The following is a 19,732-nucleotide window of genomic DNA, read 5'->3' as shown; positions in this document are numbered from 1 at the left end:
TTTAACACCTGAAATCAGGTATATGCGATCCAATATTCAATATTTAGGATTCAATATTTAACATAGAATCCTCCATATTCTCCATGTGCTCTATCGACTAAAACCTATGATCGGAATCGGCCATATCAATGTTGTTTTAAACGTAGTAGACTCAAGTTTTCATTATGCGACAAAATATGGCAAAGAATGACCCAAGAATAGATCGCCACATCCCACCTATTTTTATTTTATACAATAAGTCCGACTCGATGAAAGCAAAGACAAGCCAAGACAAGTAAAATACTCAAAACTGGGGCTGGATTCTTGTTCTATGAAAATTTAAAATGAAAAATAAAAATTAAAAATATTTTCATTTGACAGTTTTTTCCTTTATAAAAGTTTTCATTTCACATTTTCATAGATTAATATGCTTACAACCGGTTCGTTCAACAAGTGTTGTAAAGTAATTTCGAAACAGAGGCAAATTATGATAAATATTATGAAACTGAAATGTATTCGAATATTAAGTTCAGCGGTTATTTATCTGCCTACAAGAAACCAATAGTAAAGCAACAATTTAATTTGTTATAGAATATATATTACATTAAATTATTCTACAAAACTGTTCAGATATTTTTCCGACATTTTGCAACAGACTTTGAAATGAATGAATGAAAATGTTTAAAACAAAAATAGTAACCACGACAGCTTTTGAAAGGTTTCACAAATGCATCATCAGACAGACAGACAATACATATTGCACGGAAACCCATTAAAATCTGCCAAAATGTGTTCACAATACAAAAGGCGGCAAAACGCATTATGGAGAAATTAAAAGTCCATAAAAAGTAATAGTTTTCACAAGGCAAAAGACAAAAAAAAACAATAGCAAAATATGCACGCTAGGCAAATGGGCCACACTGCAATCAATCAGAAACAATTAGCAGCCAACCAACCAGTTTGCCGGTAGGACTTGCCTTTAGGGGGTGGTGATTTGTGGATAGTTAAAGATATGATGGTAATTTGACGGGCGTCGGACTATGCTCGGCATCGAATGAATGTGTTGTTTGTTTTACTGAGAGAGACAGACAAATTTACTTTAGTTAAGTAAGGTAAGTAGTAATGTTCACTTTATGAATATTAATTAATGCTTGAGCGATGATGCATAACAAAAAATATGCCCACATTTCAAAATCATGAAATATAAAACCAAAACAAGTAAAAAAGTAGCATTCGGTTTTGCCGACTGTCTGTGTTGAATAAAAAAAATCCAATATAGATAATGTTTCCAACAAATATCTTTTACTCCCAACGACTATATCCTTTTAATAGTATCCTACGGCTGGTAGACACGATAATTATTAAGTCATATCTTTGAATAAAGTAATATTTTCTCAAACTGAAGGTTAAGTTCGAAGAATGTCAATACCTTAGTACACCTCCTCACATGCAGATTTTGTTTGTTTTGTGCCTTACAATGAAATTTAATGGATAATATATTTGACAACTTTCTCTGAAAATTATGTTTGATGGGTTAATTTTCCACAAACTCGGAAAAAGTACGTCTTTATTGGGTTTACAATTTTCGCAGATTTCTGCCGTTAAAGTCAGATTTTGAAAACACCTACATATGACCAGGGGTCTATTGCATTTTTATTACATTATTATTCTTCGTTCTTCCCTAATATTTTCGCCACCTATCAATACGGGCGGTCAAAAGAAGCAAACGATGTTAATCAAATAAAATGAAAAGAAAAAAAAAACATATCATCGATACACATAACTAAAAAATCAACTAAAATAAATAACCAAAGAAAACCTCGCACTTCCACTTACCTCATAACTGACCACCGTTGCAGTACAGCCATAATCGATAATATCTATTTCCACTTTTGGCGGTGTTTGCGCTGTTGGGGTGGCTGTATTGATGACTTTTGTAATGCGTGAACGTACAAATTCGAAATCTGCTGGTGCGGCGCCATTAATACGTTTATACAGACACATGGCACCCGGTAACAGTAGAGCCTGTTGACGTGCCACCGGCCATGATGGTTCAATTGTATAGCATTGTGGTAAGATTTTTTGTACCTGTAATTAAAAAAGAAAGGATTTCAGGTTAATTAGAGATATTTTCAAGTAAATATTTATTAAGTGGATATCGAGGAGTATATTTTTGGAGATAAGATAACACCATCAGAGGGGTGTGAACCCAGTTTTTCTTCGAATAATTTTTTATATTTATAACTAGCTGAACCCGGTGCGCTTCGCTACCCCGGAGCATATTTACTTGTAGGCAAAATTCCTTCATACATTCCAAATTTAAATCGGGCATATATAACGTGTTTGGTGCATCAAACACTTGAAATCGGACGAAAATATATATATGGGAGCTATACCCAAATCTGAACCGATTTCGATACATTTTGGCACATTTATTTATAGGCCAAATTCCGTCACACACTCCAAATTTGGACTGTATCCATAACCGTTCTATAGATATTTGCAAACAATGTTTACATTTTTTGGAGGTACCTCCGGATCAACGCGGAATTTCAAAACTTTTTATAACCTATGTTACTTTCAGGCTAGTGATATACTCTGAAAATTTGAGGAAGATCGGTTCAGTGGTTTTTGAGTCCATGAACTTCAAGGTGACATGAGCCACAATTTTTTCTAACTGTTAAGCTCAGCAAAACATAATATAGTAAATATATCTACAATTTGATTTGTAATATCAAAAACTTTAGAACTTTTTTGTAGTAGGTAGCCGAAGGAGTGGACCAATATGGACCATCATCGAACTTAAACCATAGTTTGGACCAAATATTACGAAATCCAAAATTTAGACCAATTCCTTTGACCCGTTCGAGAGTTGTCGTGTGCTCCAGCGAGCCAGATTTCGCTAAATCGACTCCAAATTGTGTGAAACGGATTTCGACCAAACACAGTTCGGGTCTATAACTAAAATGTTGGTCCTGTCAAAGATCATACCCGCTTGTCAGCCTAAAGGCCTCGAAACATAAGAAGAATGACATTCTTTCTGAAGTCATATCTGATAAAAGACTAAAGACCAAGTTCGACCTAATAAAAAGATTTCAGAATCACATTTGAATTAGATCGAACTTGGTCTTTAGTCATTTACAAGATATGACTTAAGCAAGAATGCCATGCTGTTTATGTGTCGAGGCCTTAAGGGCTGAGGATATAAAAATGTCTTCAATATATATAAAAGTTATGTTTAAGGTCCTAAGACCTATTAAGGGCCTGGTATCCCTAGATATCTATTGAGGCCCTCCTTTCTATTCGTAAACGACATATTAAATATCTTCCATCCACGGAAAACGCACTGAAGATCTTCTATACATATAAGTCGTATTGAAGATCTTCCATACATAGAAGTCGTATAGATTTTTATCCGTAGAAGTCCGTTGAAGACCTTCTATCCAGAGATTGAGCCCACAACCATAAAAAATACCGAAAACCGGCTAAAACCTTAAATATCGCGAGTTATGGGGGCTATATAAAGACGTGGACCGATATAGCCCATTTGCAATACTAACCAGTAAGGAAAGTATCAAAGTCGGGCGGGACCGACTATATAATACCCTACACCACTGTGAATATGTAAAATATATATGGGAGCTAAATCCAAATCAGAACAGATTTCGATATAATTTTTCACATTTATTTGTAGACCAAATTGCGTCACATAGTCCAAATTTCATCAAAATTGGACATATATAGCGTGTTTCGTGCATCAAATACCTCAAATCGGTCAAAAATATATATGGGAGCTAAATCCAAATCAGAACATATTTCGATATAATTTTTCACATTTATTAGTAGACCAAATTCCGTCACATAGTCCAAATTTCATTGAAATCGGACATATATAGCGCGTTTCGTGCATCAAATACTTCAAATCGGTCAAAAATATATATGGGAGCTATATCCAAATCAGAACCGATTTCGATATGATTTGGCACAGTTATTTATAGACTAACCACCGTCACACATTCCAAATTTCATTGAAATCGGACAAATATAGCGTGTTTCGTGCATCAAATACCTAAAATCGGCCGAGAATATATATGGGAGCTATATCCAAATCTGAACCGATTTCTACATAATTTAGCACACTTATTTCTAGGCCAAATCCCGGGGAACATTCCAAATTTTATTGAAATCGTACATATATAGCGCGTTTCGTGCATCAAATACCTAAAATCGGCTAAAAATATATATGGGAGCTATATCCAAATCTGAACCGATTTGTATATAAACTAAATTCCGTCGCATGTTCCAAATTTAATTGAAATCGGACATATATACCGTGTTTCGTGCACCAAATGCCTTAAATCGGGCGAAAATATATATGGGGCTATATCCAAATCTGAACCGATTTTTACCAAAATGAATAGCGTTCGTCCTTTGGCCAAAAAAAACTATCTTCCCCAATGCGAATCGGACAATAAATGCGACCAGTACTTTGTTTAAAAAAATACATGGACAGACGTACAGACAGACGGACATGCGTATATTGACTCAGAAAATGATTCTATGTATATCCCTAAAAGGAACTATGGGTCTATCTCGATTCCTTTTGCATGTTACAAACTAATGCACAAAGACATATGTAATACCCCTAACCACAAGGGTATAAACATCCTAGGAGAAATAGGAGTTTCTGTACCAAATTATAAAGCTCTACCTTAAAAATTGCATGCTGTATATTGACTCAAGCAGACATACGGACATTGTTATATCGACTAAGAATTTTATGCTGATATTCTATATACTCTAGGTGCTCAAAATATTTAGTGCATTAGTCTCTCTGAGCGAGCCATTCCTTTGCTAAACCACGGCAGATGAGAAAAAAGGAGAACATATGTTGTTGTTGTAGTCACGTTAACGTATATGGGTGATCTTGGCTGCTCTAGGTTCTCCGACGAATATTTCGATGTGTTACAAACGGAATGACAAATTTTATTATACCCTCCATATTATGGTAGAGGTTTAATAAGTCCTTTTTGGATAGTATACCTCCAATTGTCTTATATGTATAGGAAATTTTCAATGATATAGCATCTTCAATAGTCTTCTCAGAAAAGAAGATCTTCAGTGGGTAGAAAACTTTAGATAAAAGACCTTTAAAATTTGAAGGTTAAAGAGCATCTATGCAGAAGATAGAGGACCATTGAGGGCATTTTCTGGTCATTTTAAAAGTATTCTATCCAGCATAGAAAACCATTGAAGGTCTATTATCGGCAAAAGACTTATTTTGAATGTTTTCTATCCATAGCAGACCTATTGAAAATCTATAATCACACACTTCTTATACCCTCAGCATTTATGCTAACGAGGGTATATACACTTTCATACGGGCAAAATGAGCCTCTTCGAAATAATGGTTTTAGACCCCAAGTATGTTTGGACGAAATGTGTTTCAGACAATTTGGAGTCGATTGAGCAATGTCCGTCCGTCTGTCTGTCTGGCTGGCTGGAGCGCACGATAACTCTCGAACGGATAAACCGATTCGGTTCAAATGTTGGCTTTCGTAATATTTTATCCAAACTTAGTTTAAGTTCGAAGATGGGCTTTATCGGTCCACTCCTTCCGCTACCTCCCCCACAAAAGTTCGAAAATGTTCGGACAATTTGTGTAACCGATTTGCCAATCGTGAAATGTGTACCAGACTTAGATAAGGTTTCAATATGGACTCAGTCGGTCCACTCCTTCCGATACCTCCCACACAAAATTTCGGAAAAGTTCAGTTTAGGGTCATCTCTCGAATCGCCCTGATTTTTGTTTTAGCAACTTGTATTCACTGCCCTCCATACAACGGTACATATTTCATCAGGGGCAAGTCCATACTTCCTGAGAAAATAGCCTGAAAGTTGCAAAAACCCCTATGACACCGGGTGAGGTGGTTGGAGCGCAAGATAACTCTAGAACGGATCTGCCGATTCGGTCCAAAATTTGGCCTTAGTAATATTTTGTCTAAAGATAGTTTAAGTTTGAAGATAAGCCATATCGGTCCACTCCTTCAGGTACTTCCCCCACAAAAGTTCAAAAATATTCGGAAAAATTGTTCGTACGATAACTCTTGAAGGGAATGGCCGAATTGGTCTATAGTTTACACATCCTAATATATCTACCAGATATAGATCAGGTTCAAAAATATGGACTATATTTGCCCAATCCATCCGTAACCTCCCACACAAAATTTCGGATAAGTCCACCTGATATCGAATCACTTTGATTTTTGTTGAAGCAACTAGCATCCGCTGCCTAAATTACGATGGTAAAAGTTTTTTAGGGGCAAGTCCATACTTCTTGAGCAAACAGCCCGAAGAGTGTAAAAACCCCCTATGGCACCATATGTTGTGGCTGGAGATCCACTTCCATAACGGTCAATGTCGATCCATTCCTTTTAGTATCTCCTCGCAAAACTTTTGATCTTTACTTTTAATCAACATTTTTGTCGGTTCAAACGCCCAAGTTTTTTTAAGTGGCATGCCTTCGGCCGGGGATTTTAGACTTTCTCCTATGAACAGGAACCAATTTCGGCTAAGCGAACAAACTTTTTTTAAATCGTAAATTTTTCCCCAAGTAAACAAGGGAATTTTCGGAAATTCGGAGGCCTATATCTCGGTAAGTATACATTTCCCCAACAAAAGAAATACATCGTTGGAATCGCCATGAAAAGCACTATCTGTGGTACTTTTCTCATAATTTTCTGCGGTGGGTCGGTAAAGGAAAGATTTGCCCACAAATGACCTATTGGAGGGAGGTCTTCTATTTATAGAAATATTTTAAAAGTTGTTTATACAAAGAACACATATTGAAGGTATTTTACTCAAGAACGCCTATTGAAGATCTTCTAACCGTATAAAAGCACGTATATAAATATTGTAACCATAGAAGACATATTGAACATATCCTATCCAAATAAGGTTTACCGAAAATCTTCAAAGTAGAGATGTTTTACTGCTTGTCCTTTATCCACAAAGAAAATATTGAAGGTATTTTAGGCACAGATCACCTTTGCCTTGATAATAAAGACCCCTGTTTATAATTGAAAGTCTGAAACCATGGCAGTTGGCGGCTGTTTCATGAAACAATTGATAAAGATGAGACTTGTGTACAGCCGTTTTGGATGGGATATTGTTTAAATTTATTTTGTTATTGTAACAACAACAAAACAAACAACTGAAATTTTTGAAAAGCAATGAGTAAAGTTTTTAAATAAAAAGTTACAGAATAGTACCATCAGAAACTGCGCATGAAGGCGTGATGTCCCGTACGTAGTTTTTAACGAATATTTTACGATTTGACCGGTGTTTATCGTGCAAATAGTTGGATGTCTATAGCAGCATCAGGCAATAGCACAAGCAAAGTTTAAACTTTTAGCTTGTATTGTGTTAAACAACAACAAATGTGTCAACCTGTGTTTCTTTCTATCTTCCCATGACCTTGAGCATAGTCGGTGCCGATTGCTGGTCTAAAGCCGTCTAGAAGAGTCTATTAATAGGTAAAGGAAACTACGTATACATATTTACGGCTTATCTTTCCTTCAGCTACCGCTGCTGGAAAAATTTGAAAAAAATTTCCATAGATAGTGTTTTTGTACTGATTCCAACGATATATTATTTACTTCTTTGAATTGTATACTGTACGAAATTTTAAAAAAAAAATACAATTTAAAAGACATTTTTCCCATACCCGAGATTTGCCCCTGTCCATGGGAGAATGTCTTAAAATCCAGGCCGAAAGTCGGCTAATCTATTTTTCCCACTCTTTTTCTTACAGGTTTCCTTTGCAACATCTTCCTATATCTTCTTTGGATGATCACAATGGACCGGAAGGTCTCCGAGTTGCAGCACATCCCCAAACCTAACCTATGATGTCAGAAGTTTTGTATAAAGTAGACTTATGCCATTAGAAGGTTGTTGATCGAATTCGTCACATCTCTCATAATGAATGAAGGGTGATATAACTAAAACACCATTCCATAAACATTTTTTAACTAATAAACAAGATGCTAATTTATCTTCATAGATATATTCTGTTTTTTTTTTTTTTTTGGCACTTAAACATTCATCATCATCATCTTAATGTGTGGAATGATGTGTTTAAGCTCTAAATGATGTCATAATTGGTTCTAATTAAATATTGTAGTTCTAAATCATTAGGGAACAAAGGTATTCGTACTTAAAAAATTATCTATGTTACTAAACTAATACCATAGACTAATGGACATACAGACGACGGATTACTCAATTTTTCCGCGGTCAAGTCGCTCAAACCCGAAAACTCAAAAAAGTTCGAAGACAATTTTTACGGAAAATTACCATATTTTATTGAATATTTTTATCTGAGGATATAGTTCCCATCAAAAACTATCCCTATATAGTCTTTTGCCAGAATAAAATATTTATTAAGTTGTATTTTTTGGCATTTTATATTGAGTTTCTTAGTTACCACACTCAATTCGAACATAGTCGATGCTAATACTTCATTAATGACTCCAATAAATGGCAACATAATATGTATTAGAAAAAGGCTTAAAACTTACCTGCATACGCACTACATTCATGGCATCGGGGTTTAGTTGACCGCTGATCTTCAAATACGGTCCAAAAGAGTCGACGTGTGTAATAAAGAGACGTTGTTTGCGTTCATTGTTGCTGGCGGTGGTACTATTGCTGCTGCCAGATGAGGTCGATGATGCAGCAGCTGTTGTTGTAGCGGCACAGCCACCATTTGTAAGTGTTGGAGTTGTGTTTGTCGTACCAGCCGACGATGATGATGCGTTTGCAGCCGCATTTAAACCCTGGGAGGTGGAGGTGCTCATTGTTGGTTCGTCTTGTTGAAATTTGTCGTTGTTAAATGGTGAATTTTGTCGTTAATTTATTTTTGGAGTTCTCCAAAAGAGGCGTTGCTTTCCAATTAATCTGCAGCAATTGAAGATGATGATGTGACGAAAAAAACCAGAGTACTATGCGTTCGATATTAAGTCACGTTCTTCACTTGGCATATCTTGGTGTGCAATAGAAGGGAAATTAACGCCGCCTTGCTTTTGATGGAATTCAAATCTCTTTTGAACAAGTATGGTTGATGGTTGGTTGTCGTCGTTTCGTAGTCCGCCGGTTGCCGTTGCTTGGGTTATCGAGATTTCGATTTTTTGCTGATTTGACTTTTTTCTGGTCGTCCGCGTTCTCTGCAATATTTAGGTTATTTATGCTTCGTTCGCTGATTTTCTGCAAGACAAAAAACAATAACAAAAATCACACAACGAGTTCAATTGTTGTTGCAGTACAAAAAAATGTGAATGTTTATTGAAAAAAGAAACGTTTTCTTCATCGTTTGTTTGTAATAATTTTTTTATGCATGTCTTTTGAGCATTTGTTTGTTTAACACCAAAAAAATAATAAGGCATCATCACCAGCCACCAACCGTGCTTAAAACGCAAGAAAAACATAAAATTATTAAGACTCTTATTTGTGTTTTTGCTTTTTTCTATTTGGTCTCTAATAAACTTTACTACTTATGGTCAGCAGCAGCAGTTGTCGGGCACAATAAATTTACACGGTTCAAGTCTACCAATGATTTTCTGCTGTTGTTGCTTTTGTTTTTCAATTTCTTCAAGTCATGTCAAAATGTACCGTTTTAAAATGATTGCACGGCATTATCAACGAAAATGAGACAGATGCGTTTTGCCTACTCTGATTAGAAGACGAGTGTCAAAGGGATAAATGATGAGAACGGTTAATTTGGGGAGAACAGTATAAAAAGTGTTGCCAACTTTCCGATTTAACTGAAAAGCCCAAGGAATTTAAAAATGTCGCAACAACAAAAGAACAAAAGAAGATGATCGCTTTTTTATATTTTCGTCTCAAGAGTATGGTTGCCCAGTTCCTTTATTTTTTAAAATGGTAAAAGTGGCAAAAATGGTAATAATGGTGAACTTCTCTCATATAAATTTAAAATTTTTTTCAACTAGAACACTTTTCGGGCAAAAAAATGTAAAGAAAAGGCCAACTATTTCGAAGATAACAGGTGTGTTCTTTTACTCAATAATTTGTTTGTTTTTATTTATTTAAAACAAGTAAAAAAGTATCAGTCGGCTTTGCCGACAGAGATATACCCCCAGCCTGTGTGGATTGAAATTCTTTTTTCCCAAAAAAACTTATGTATTTAGCGGGTTTTAAGGCGTATGCACCGACAAAAGTATGGATAGGATTAAAGCTCAAAAATTTGCGGGGATAACTTTAGATAGGGCTGTTTTATCACACTAGCGTACGAAAAACATAATATCGCTGTAAACGGCGCCACTAGAAAAACCTTCGGTAAAAATGTCCGGATCCTTCGGAACAGACCCTTAACCAAACAAAAATTTTGAACATTTCTGTGGGTGGTAGTACCACAAGGATTGGACAGATGGGGCCCAAATTTGAACATAAACTAAGTTTCGACAATATTCAGATATCCAAAGTTTGGACCAAATCGGTTGCAACGTCTATGAGAAATCGCGCATTCCATTTTAGCGAATATTTTCCAACTTTTGTGGGGGAGGTACCGGAAGGAGTGGACCTATAAGACCCACCTTCGAATTTTATCTAATATTCGAAGAAATATTATAATATCCAAAGTTTGGACGAACGCAGTATTCGATTCCAGCTCTCCAGCCACTACATATGGTGCCATAGGGGGTTTTAACAACTTTCGGGGTGTTTTCTCAAGAAGTATGGACGTGCCCCTGAAAAAACTTTTACGGTCGTAATTGAGGCAGCGAATACAAGTTGCTTCAGCAAAAATCATAGTGATCTGAGAGCAGGTCTTAAAGTGAACTTATCCAAAATTTTGTGTGGGAGGTACCCGAAGGAGTGGACAAATATTGTCCATATTCGAACGTGACCTATATCTGGAAGATATATTAGGATGTGTAAAGTATGGACCAAATAGGTCACTTCCATCAAGAGTTATCGTGCGCGTAATTTTTCCGAACATTTTTGAGCTTTTGTGGGGGAGGTACCTGAAGGAGTGGACCGATATAGCTTATCTTCGAACCTAAATTAAGTTTGCACAAAATATTACAAAGGCCACATTTTGGACCGAATCGGCAGATCCGTTCGAGAGTTATCTTGCGCTCCAACCACTACTCACGGTGTCATAGGGGTTCTTGGTCCTTTGAGGCTATTTTCTCAGGAAGTATGGACTCGCCCCTGATGAAACATGTAGCGTCGTATGGAGGGCAGTGAGTACAAGTTGCTATAACAAAAATCAAATCGATTCCAAAACAGGTCCTAAAATAAACTTTTCCGAAATTTTGTGAGGGAGTTACCCGAAGGAGTGGACCTATTGAGACCATATTGGAACCTCATATTACTCTGGTAGAAAGTTTACGCTATATAAAGAATGGACCAAATCAGTCACTCCCTTCAAGAGTTATCGTGCGCACAAACTTTCCGAACATTTTCGAACTTTTGTGAAGGGAGGTACCAGAAGGAGTGGATCGATGTAGCTCATCTTCGAACTGAAACTAAGTTTGGGCAAAATATTACGAAAGCCAAAATTTTAACCGAATCGGTTCATCCGTTCGAGAGTTATCGTGCGCTCCAGCCAGCAGGATAGACAGACAGACGGACGGACATGGCTAGATCGACTCCAAATTGTCTGAAACACATTTCGTCCAAACATACTTGGGGTCTCAAACCATGATGAGGCACATTTTCATCGTATCAAAGTGTATATACCCTCCTTAGCCTAAAGGCTGAGGGTATAAAAAATATAATAAAAAGTTACAATAAAATGATATATGTATGTAAAAAATAGCACTAATAACCAGGGATGCCAACTTTCCGAGGTAAAAATCGCTACAGCCACATACGCACCATAGGTCTGTAGCGATTTTTACCTTAAAACAGTTGACATTCCTGCTTAAACAGTGGTTTTTGTACGTCAAAAATCAGCACAAGTAGCGGGAAACCACCAACTTGGCACCCCTGCTAATAACTAAAGGTGGGTAGACATTGTCAGTTTTGAATGACAGCTTTGCTCAAATAATCGGTTGCTTGCTAATGTGGCCGTTCATTCATTTGCAACCACAAAATATGTTGTGGTTGTTGGACGGTTGGACAGCTATCTATAATTGCGAAAAATCGACATTCAAAACTGACAAAATGTATTGCATTTAATAAATAACACACAATTCAATAGTTAGGATGATCACAATGGACCTCAAGGTCTCCGAGTGGAGTTGCTGCCAGCACGGCAGCTACGCATCCTAAACCTAACACCTAACCTAATAACCCGTTTGTACTTAACCGGATCCAGTGGGTAGTTTGGGTTTCAAATGTCAATTCCATAACGTAAACGTCAAATAAAACCTCATAAAGAAGCTTATCCCGGCCAAAAGCTTTAATGCAAACGACGTTTTAAGGATATTTTTTCGTTTAATCAATAGACCAGTATAAAAGACCTTACTCGCTTGCAAGAGGTTACTTAGTGCATGCTTTTTACGGTTAGTTGAACCATATTAAAGTGAAAGAATTTTGATGAACATCTATCCATCTATGGCTTCTGGTATTTATATATGTTTCTTGATATCCATATACATAATGATTTTATTACGTATGACCGAACATTATCAGCCTCCTTGCTTATCTATTTCGTTGATAGTAGAAAAAGGTATTTAGCACACACAGACACGCATTCGTACCTATAAGAAGTTATCAGCTAATTGCCACCAACAGCAGTATTATTTCCGGCATTTGCATACGAATATCATCAAGGTTGCTGAACTAATCAAAATACGATAAAGAAATGTTTGTTAATATGTACACACATATATTCGCCAGGTAACAATAGTCACTTCACTGAAGAAAACGTGTTTTTGAAAAATTAAGTCAGGAACAAAAAACTATTTCCCAATAAAGGAGACACTTTTGCTTATCAAAAACCAAGTTACAATTGACCCATTGACCGTCGTTGTTGCTGTAACAGTATGTATATAATCGTGTGTTTTTTCCACCAGATTCTCCCAACCCCAAATCGGTTGTAATTAATAATAGTAATTTGCAATTTGGTTACTGAACGAAAAAATAAATACATGTCAAAAATTATTAGCATAGGTCCACACGTGTTGCAATAACAAGGTGATCCTGTATGCCCAGCTGATGTCTTCTCTTGCTGTCAAAATACATCTGTGTGAATGCTATTTAATATTTAAGCAAGGCGAACTAGTTCGGTATCGGAAACTAGTCGATAGAGTTGGGGAATCTAGTTGCTTTTCCCAGAAGGAACTAGTTCCTTAATATATGTCCATAGTTCCAAATACCTCCGAGAGCAATATATTAAGGAATCTTTCTCGTTCATAATCCTTCGAACCGAACGAGAAAGATCGAAGTGAGTGTGGATACCAAGGTATTGGTATCGTAAAATTTGGTACATGTTATGTCAAAATTTTCTTTATTACAACAAAAATAATTGTTCTTATAAAGGGATTTGACATTTCATATTCGAACAGCTGTAGTGCGATTCTATAACTCATTTTTTAAGTTACCGACAATTGTCAGTATAATTAAAATCCCTATAATTTCAATAATTACCGATGTTTTTCGGTAAGTTAGCGACGAATAAAAAGCAGTCGTAAATTTCTACCGATAGCAAGAGTGTTGTCAATTTTTATTTGAACTTTTCATTCATAATTTTGCGTTTTAATTTTACCGATTTTTGTCGGTACTGGAAGGAATAATATGTACGACTGAACAATTCGAACTAAAGGAACTATATAAATGCAAGATCCGAATATAGTTCCTTGTTTGGCATAGTCGATTCGAAGAAAGAACTCATGGCACTCTATTCCTGTAAGAACTCCATTGGGAAAAGCTGGGTATTGAGACCACCGATCATACACTGGCTGTATGTAACCGTGGTCCTGCCCATTCTTACCTATGGTGGACTGGTCTGGTGGCAAGCTCTAGGGAACAAAGCGTTATTCTCCAAATTATCGAGTGTACAAAGAACCGCGTCACTGCTGATTAACGGATCGATTAAAATTACTCCTCAAGCTGCTTTAAACGTCATCCTGGATCTCCAACATCTGGACATCCTAATCCAGTTTCAGGCGGCGAGAACTGTCTTTAGACTCCGGAAGTCAGGGTGTTGGCGTGGTTCACACTTTGGACACTCGAATGTCCTAAAACTAGTTGATAGTCGACTTGAATTAGGTGACAATGGTTGCGTAAGCAATTATATGCCTACCTCATTCAAGTTTGACTCCTTAACTGTTATCTTCCCAAGCAGAGACGCATGGGCTGAGTGCATATCTCCTCTGGACGGTCTGGCAATTTACACAGACGGGTCCAAGATGGAAGAAGGTACTGGCGTCTACTGCGTGAATCCACTAATAAAAACCTCATATAAGCTTGACGATAATTGTAGTGTTTTTCAGGCGGCAGCTGAATTGGTGAAATGCTTTCAAGCCATTTTTACAGGACCGGTGACTATATATCGACACCTCCAAATAATAGTATGCTAAGTCTAAAAAGTGAGTTTTGCAGGAGAAGCTCTCAAAGTTTGGACATTATTTTTAAACGCTAGTACTAGGCTAAGTCAATATTTGTTTATAACTTCTGTTCGGATTGACCGATCATTACCAAAATTAGACAGAATTTATGTTAAAGGACGTTCGACAACTCCAAATAATAGTTTGCTAATTCTGAAAAGCGAGTTTTGCAGGACAAGCTCTAAAAGTTTGGAAATTTCTTTGACCTTCAGTACTATGCTAAGTAAATATTTGTTTATAACTTCTGTTCGGATTGTCCGATCATTACCAAAATTTGACAGAATTTAAGTTAAAGGACGTTAAATATAAAAATGTAAAGAACTTGAAAACATGCTAAGTCGACTTAGCATACTATTGTTTGGAGGCGTCGATATGTCGATAGTCAAGCGGCCCTCAAGGCTATCAAGTCACGGACCATAAATTCAAAAGCTATTCTTGATTGTAGGAGAGCTCTGCAGGATATACACGATATCGTAAAGCTATGTTGGGTTCCGAGTCATAGAAACATCATGGGAAACGAGGTAGCAGATGAACTGGCTCGAGGTGGCTCTAGGTCTATCGACTTATCAGTTGATGAAACCGTCCGGCCACCGATGTGCCACTACATTGGCAAACTCCGGGAGATCTTCAATGAGAAAGCACATCAAATATGGCTATTGGAACCAGGTTGTAGGCTATCCAAGGCAATCTGGCCTGTGGTTTCTCGTCGAAGAACGGCTTGCCTCCTCTCACTTGATAAGTTAGGGATGAAAATCACAGGTCACTGCAGAGTGAGGTCCCTAACTTCAAAATGGGACGACAGTGGCATTGACTACTGCTGACTATCAATCCCACGGCAGCGGGTTCTTACGTACCGGATTGACCCGAAACCATAGTGTTTCGGCCAGCGGCTGTCAACCCAGCATCAAACCTATGCTTCAACGTAGGTTTCGTGCTGCTACAACAACAACTGCTGACTATGTGAAGATGCGAAGGAGATAGAGACTGTCGAACATCTGCTTTGTAGGTGTCCCATGTTGCCAACAAGGAGATACCATACCACTAGGCAGATATGAGATAGACACTCTAACCTTCCTTTCTAACATAGATCCAATCGAGATAGAGATAGACACTCTGACCTTTCTGTCTAACATAGATCCCATCGTCCTACTCAACTTTGCCAGACATCTAGCATTGCTTGGCAAAGGTCATTAACAACCATTAATAATCTGACTCTTTTCACTTTTCCAGATAATTCCTTGGCGTCAATCTGAATTTAATGTGCATTTAAGTATTTCAATATGACAATACCGTAAAAGAGAACCCTTATACATGTAGGATAGAGAGCATATTCATGCTCTGAGACACAGGGAGAGCAACAAATTGCAGGGCAAACAAACACCAAAACAGTTGTCTACCAGCAATCAGCTGTTTCGTAAATGCAGAAACTGTCGTCTGTCAAGCAAAAAATAAATGCACATCTTAATGCAAATTAACGTTGCCGTATGTCTAGAGTATAAAGGAGACGTAGATGTTATGCAGTCCCGGAGCTATCACCCCACCATGGGCAACTCCCTGTTTCACTCTACGGGGATTGGACTTCTTGTTCCTGAATTCCACGTACGACTGGCGTCCAAGCTTATAATTGATTATACAACGTTTCAAATTGATCCTCTATTTTAGTTTGTTTCTTTTTTTTTTGCAAAATTTTACCGATATTTCCTTGGTATGTAATGCAAATAGTGATTTCATTTCTTTGGTGACTTATATTAAAATTTAGCGGAGAAGATATTTGTCGTTCACGCCATTCTTCTTAATGAAGTTTTGTATGACAATTTTGCAAAAACTCACATGAAGAACGATTTTAACCCTAAAATGTGTTTTTAATTTTGCACATTTCTGGAGTTTAGGTAAGATATAGAGTTTTGGTGTATTCTAGGACCTATAGTAAAAGTTGATGGCGAACAAATTTTTAGAATATTTTGATTTTGGAGTTACGATGGGACCGGATCCACGCAACGCACCCCCACCCCCCCCCCCCACCCCTTTTTTTTGAAAAATTTTCATAAAATTTTTTGCCATTCATCTTCAAAAATGTCATATTTGTTCTAGTGGTCGCAACTATTTTCGCGGGGAAAATTGATTTATAACAAGTAAAAAAGTATCAGTCGGCTTTGCCCACAGAGATATACCCTCAGCCTGTGTATATTGAAAATTTTGGGCGTTAGAACCGACAAAAATGTTGATTAGGATTAAAGATCAAAAGTTTTGCGGATGAGATACTAAAAAGAATGGATCTCCAGCCACTACATGTGGTACCATAGGGGTTTTTACACCCTTCGGGCTGTTTGCTCAAGAAGTATAGACTTGCCCCTGAAAAAACATTTACCATCATAATTGAGGCAGCGAATGCAAGTTGCTTCTACAAAAATCAAAATGGTACCATATCACGTCTTTAAGTGAAATTATCCCAAATTTTGTGTGGGAGGTACCGGATGGAGTCGACAAATATAGCCCACATTTGAAGTACGGACCAATTCGGCCACTACCTTCAAGAGTTACCGTACGAAAAATTTTTCCGAACATTTTTGAACTTTTGTGGGAGAGGTACCTCAAGGAGTGGACCGATATGGCTTATCTTCGAACTTAAACTAAGTTTGCATAAAATATTACGAAGGCCACATTTTGGGCCGAATCGGTATATCCGTTCGAGAGTTATCTTGCGCTCCAACCACTACACACGGTGTCATAGGGGTTTCTTTGCACCTTTCAGGCAATTTGCTCAGGAAGTATGGACTTGCCCCTAATGAAACATGTACCATCGTATAGGGGCACTGAATACAAGTTGCTACAAAAAAAATCAAAGCGATTCGAGAGCAGGTCCTAAACTGAACTTTTCCGAAAATTTGTGTGGGAGGTACCCGAAGGAGTGGACCGATTGAGTCCATATTGGAACCTAAGTCTGCTAGAAATTTCACCATGTGCAAAGTATGGAGCAAATCGGTGACCTTCTTCAAGAGTTATCGAGCGCACAAATTTTCCGAACATTTTGGAACTTTTGTGGGGGAGGTACCGGAAGGAGTGGACCGATATTTTGGACCGAATCGGTTGATCCGTTCGAGAGTTATCGGGCGCTCCAGCCAGCCAGTCAGACGGACATGCTAGATCGACTCCAAATTGTCTGAAACACATTTCGTCCAAACATACTTGGGGTTTAAAACCATTATTTCGATGAGGCACATTTTGCCCGTATGAAAGTGTATATACCCTCGTTAGCATAAATGCTGAGGATTTAAAAAGTGTCGACTACTGCTGGGACATGCAGACATTAGGTCCCGGTCCACACTAGAGTGATTTCATTGAAAAAATTTCAAGAAATTATGCGTCTCTAGATCGACCTCCATAGTAGAATGAAATCATAAAATTGCTGTAGTGGGGAATTCGATTTAAGAACACCTAATTTCATTAAATTTTTTAATGAAATTCACGCTAGTGTGGACCGGGACTAGGAGCACTTACCCTATTTAATTGTGAACAATATGTAAACGACGAAGATTAATAGCAGGTTAATATTTTTATAGCTTTTTGCCGGGTTATGCTTCTTTATGAGGATTTCATGACTTATATCACGCTTAAGTGGGATACACACGATCAGTTTTGACTGTCGATTTTTCCGAATTATCGATAGCTGTCCAACCGTCCAGCAACCACAAAATATTTTGTGGTTGCCTGATGACTGACAAAAGTGAACGGCCACACTGGCAAGCAACCGATTATTTGAACAAAACTGACAGTCAAAACTGATCGTGTGTACCCCGCTTAATGTGACCTCTATTTTTTGTCAGTCATCAGGCAACCACAAAATATTTTGTGGTTGCTGGACCGTTTGACATTTATCGATATTTCCGAAAAATCGACAGTCAAAACTGACCGTGTGTACCCCGCGTTACATATAACCGGATTTAATAAACCCACTGGGTTTCAAATTCCAATTCATATACAATGTTATGCTTGTTGAAAGCAATAATATAAACGGCTATTTATTATACGGAATTTGACATTTGCAACCCAGTAGGTTTATTAAATCCAGTTATATGTAAACGTACTATTATCACCACATTTGCTGGCTTATGATTGGCTGTTACGTTTAATAATTTTTTGCAATTTCTTTTTCCGTTCTTTTTGAATGAACATACCTAATGTCAAGCTAAAACACAGAATAAATAAAGAAGTTATTCTGAAGCAATTCTCCACCAAATTCCTCCAAGAATGCATTTCCCCATCTCTCAACACATTTATAATTGAACATTCATTTATCAATAATCCCAAAAAAAACTATTTTTAAAAACCTTCATATGGAGCACTTACCAAACACGCACACATTTACTTTCGCTATGACATCAACATTAAAACTTTGGCTGATTGGCTGGCTGGCCCATCGTCGTCATCGCGTCATGTTGTAATCTCTAAAACATGTTTACAAACATTCAAGAGCATTCACAAAAACAAAAAACAGCTGATCTAACAAGAAAAAAATTATGAATTTCAACAACTGATCTTGACAGGGAGAGGCAAACCCCCAAATGAGAAAAAACACACCCGAACGACCTACTCAATGCAAAGATTATACAACATTGACGACTCGGCATGTATGAGGCGGCGCGTGTGTGAGGTTTATGCATGAACCTCAATGCTCCACGCATAAATTTGTTTACCAAAAACAACTCGGGCACACACATATTCAATTACAACGTGCTGGTTGTCTTGGACAAATTGTGATGTGTTGGAAATAAAAACAAGAAGCAGAAAAAAGGAAACATGAGTTTCCCTATCACTAAAAATACCAGAAAATGCCGGCAACATATTTTCTGGTTGGTAATGAGGGGGTGAACTCACACACAAATCCTATATACAACAGAGGAGTTGCGGCGGCAATAAACAAAGTGTCAAGAATGATTTATAAGAAGGACTGCGTTATAAACAAGGAGTGCTATTAAAATTTAGTGTTTAACTAAAAATATAATCTGAGACATTCAAACACAAAATTAATTTTAATTTAAAATAAAACTTAGCACTTTTGGAGGTAATGAATGGTAATGGAACCCCAACGAGCTGTGTACTTTTTTGTGGATGATAGTTTTATTTAGGGTTTTTGTTTGCCCGATTTGGGGTTATTCTGAACGTAAATTTTCGGTGAGTTT

The 19,732-nt window shown here is 37.3% G+C and overlaps 1 protein-coding gene across 2 annotated transcripts in view; it reads right to left on the bottom strand.

Moving 5' to 3' along the window:
• Positions 1–19,732, bottom strand: part of tud (tudor domain containing protein) — a 66,479-nt gene that overhangs the window by 38,766 nt on the left and 7,981 nt on the right. Inside the window, exons 1-3 of one of the 2 annotated variants that reach the window (XM_073989167.1) lie at positions 9,440–9,459; positions 8,559–9,243; positions 1,816–2,067 (exon numbers count right to left, since the gene is read on the bottom strand). In XM_073989167.1, the coding sequence (XP_073845268.1) occupies positions 1,816–2,067; positions 8,559–8,837 (531 nt within the window). In that variant the 5' untranslated portion in view covers positions 8,838–9,243; positions 9,440–9,459. Of the gene's footprint in view, positions 1–1,815; positions 2,068–8,558; positions 9,244–9,439; positions 9,460–19,732 lie in introns of those variants that run through there. The other variant, XM_073989166.1, reaches the window with a different exon arrangement.

This window comes from Musca autumnalis, unplaced genomic scaffold, assembly GCF_047663935.1.
Source record: "Musca autumnalis isolate F117 unplaced genomic scaffold, ASM4766393v1 scaffold_5, whole genome shotgun sequence".
In the NCBI taxonomy this organism is placed as follows: Eukaryota; Metazoa; Arthropoda; class Insecta; order Diptera; family Muscidae; genus Musca; species Musca autumnalis.
This window is presented reverse-complemented; position numbering and strand designations above follow the sequence as displayed.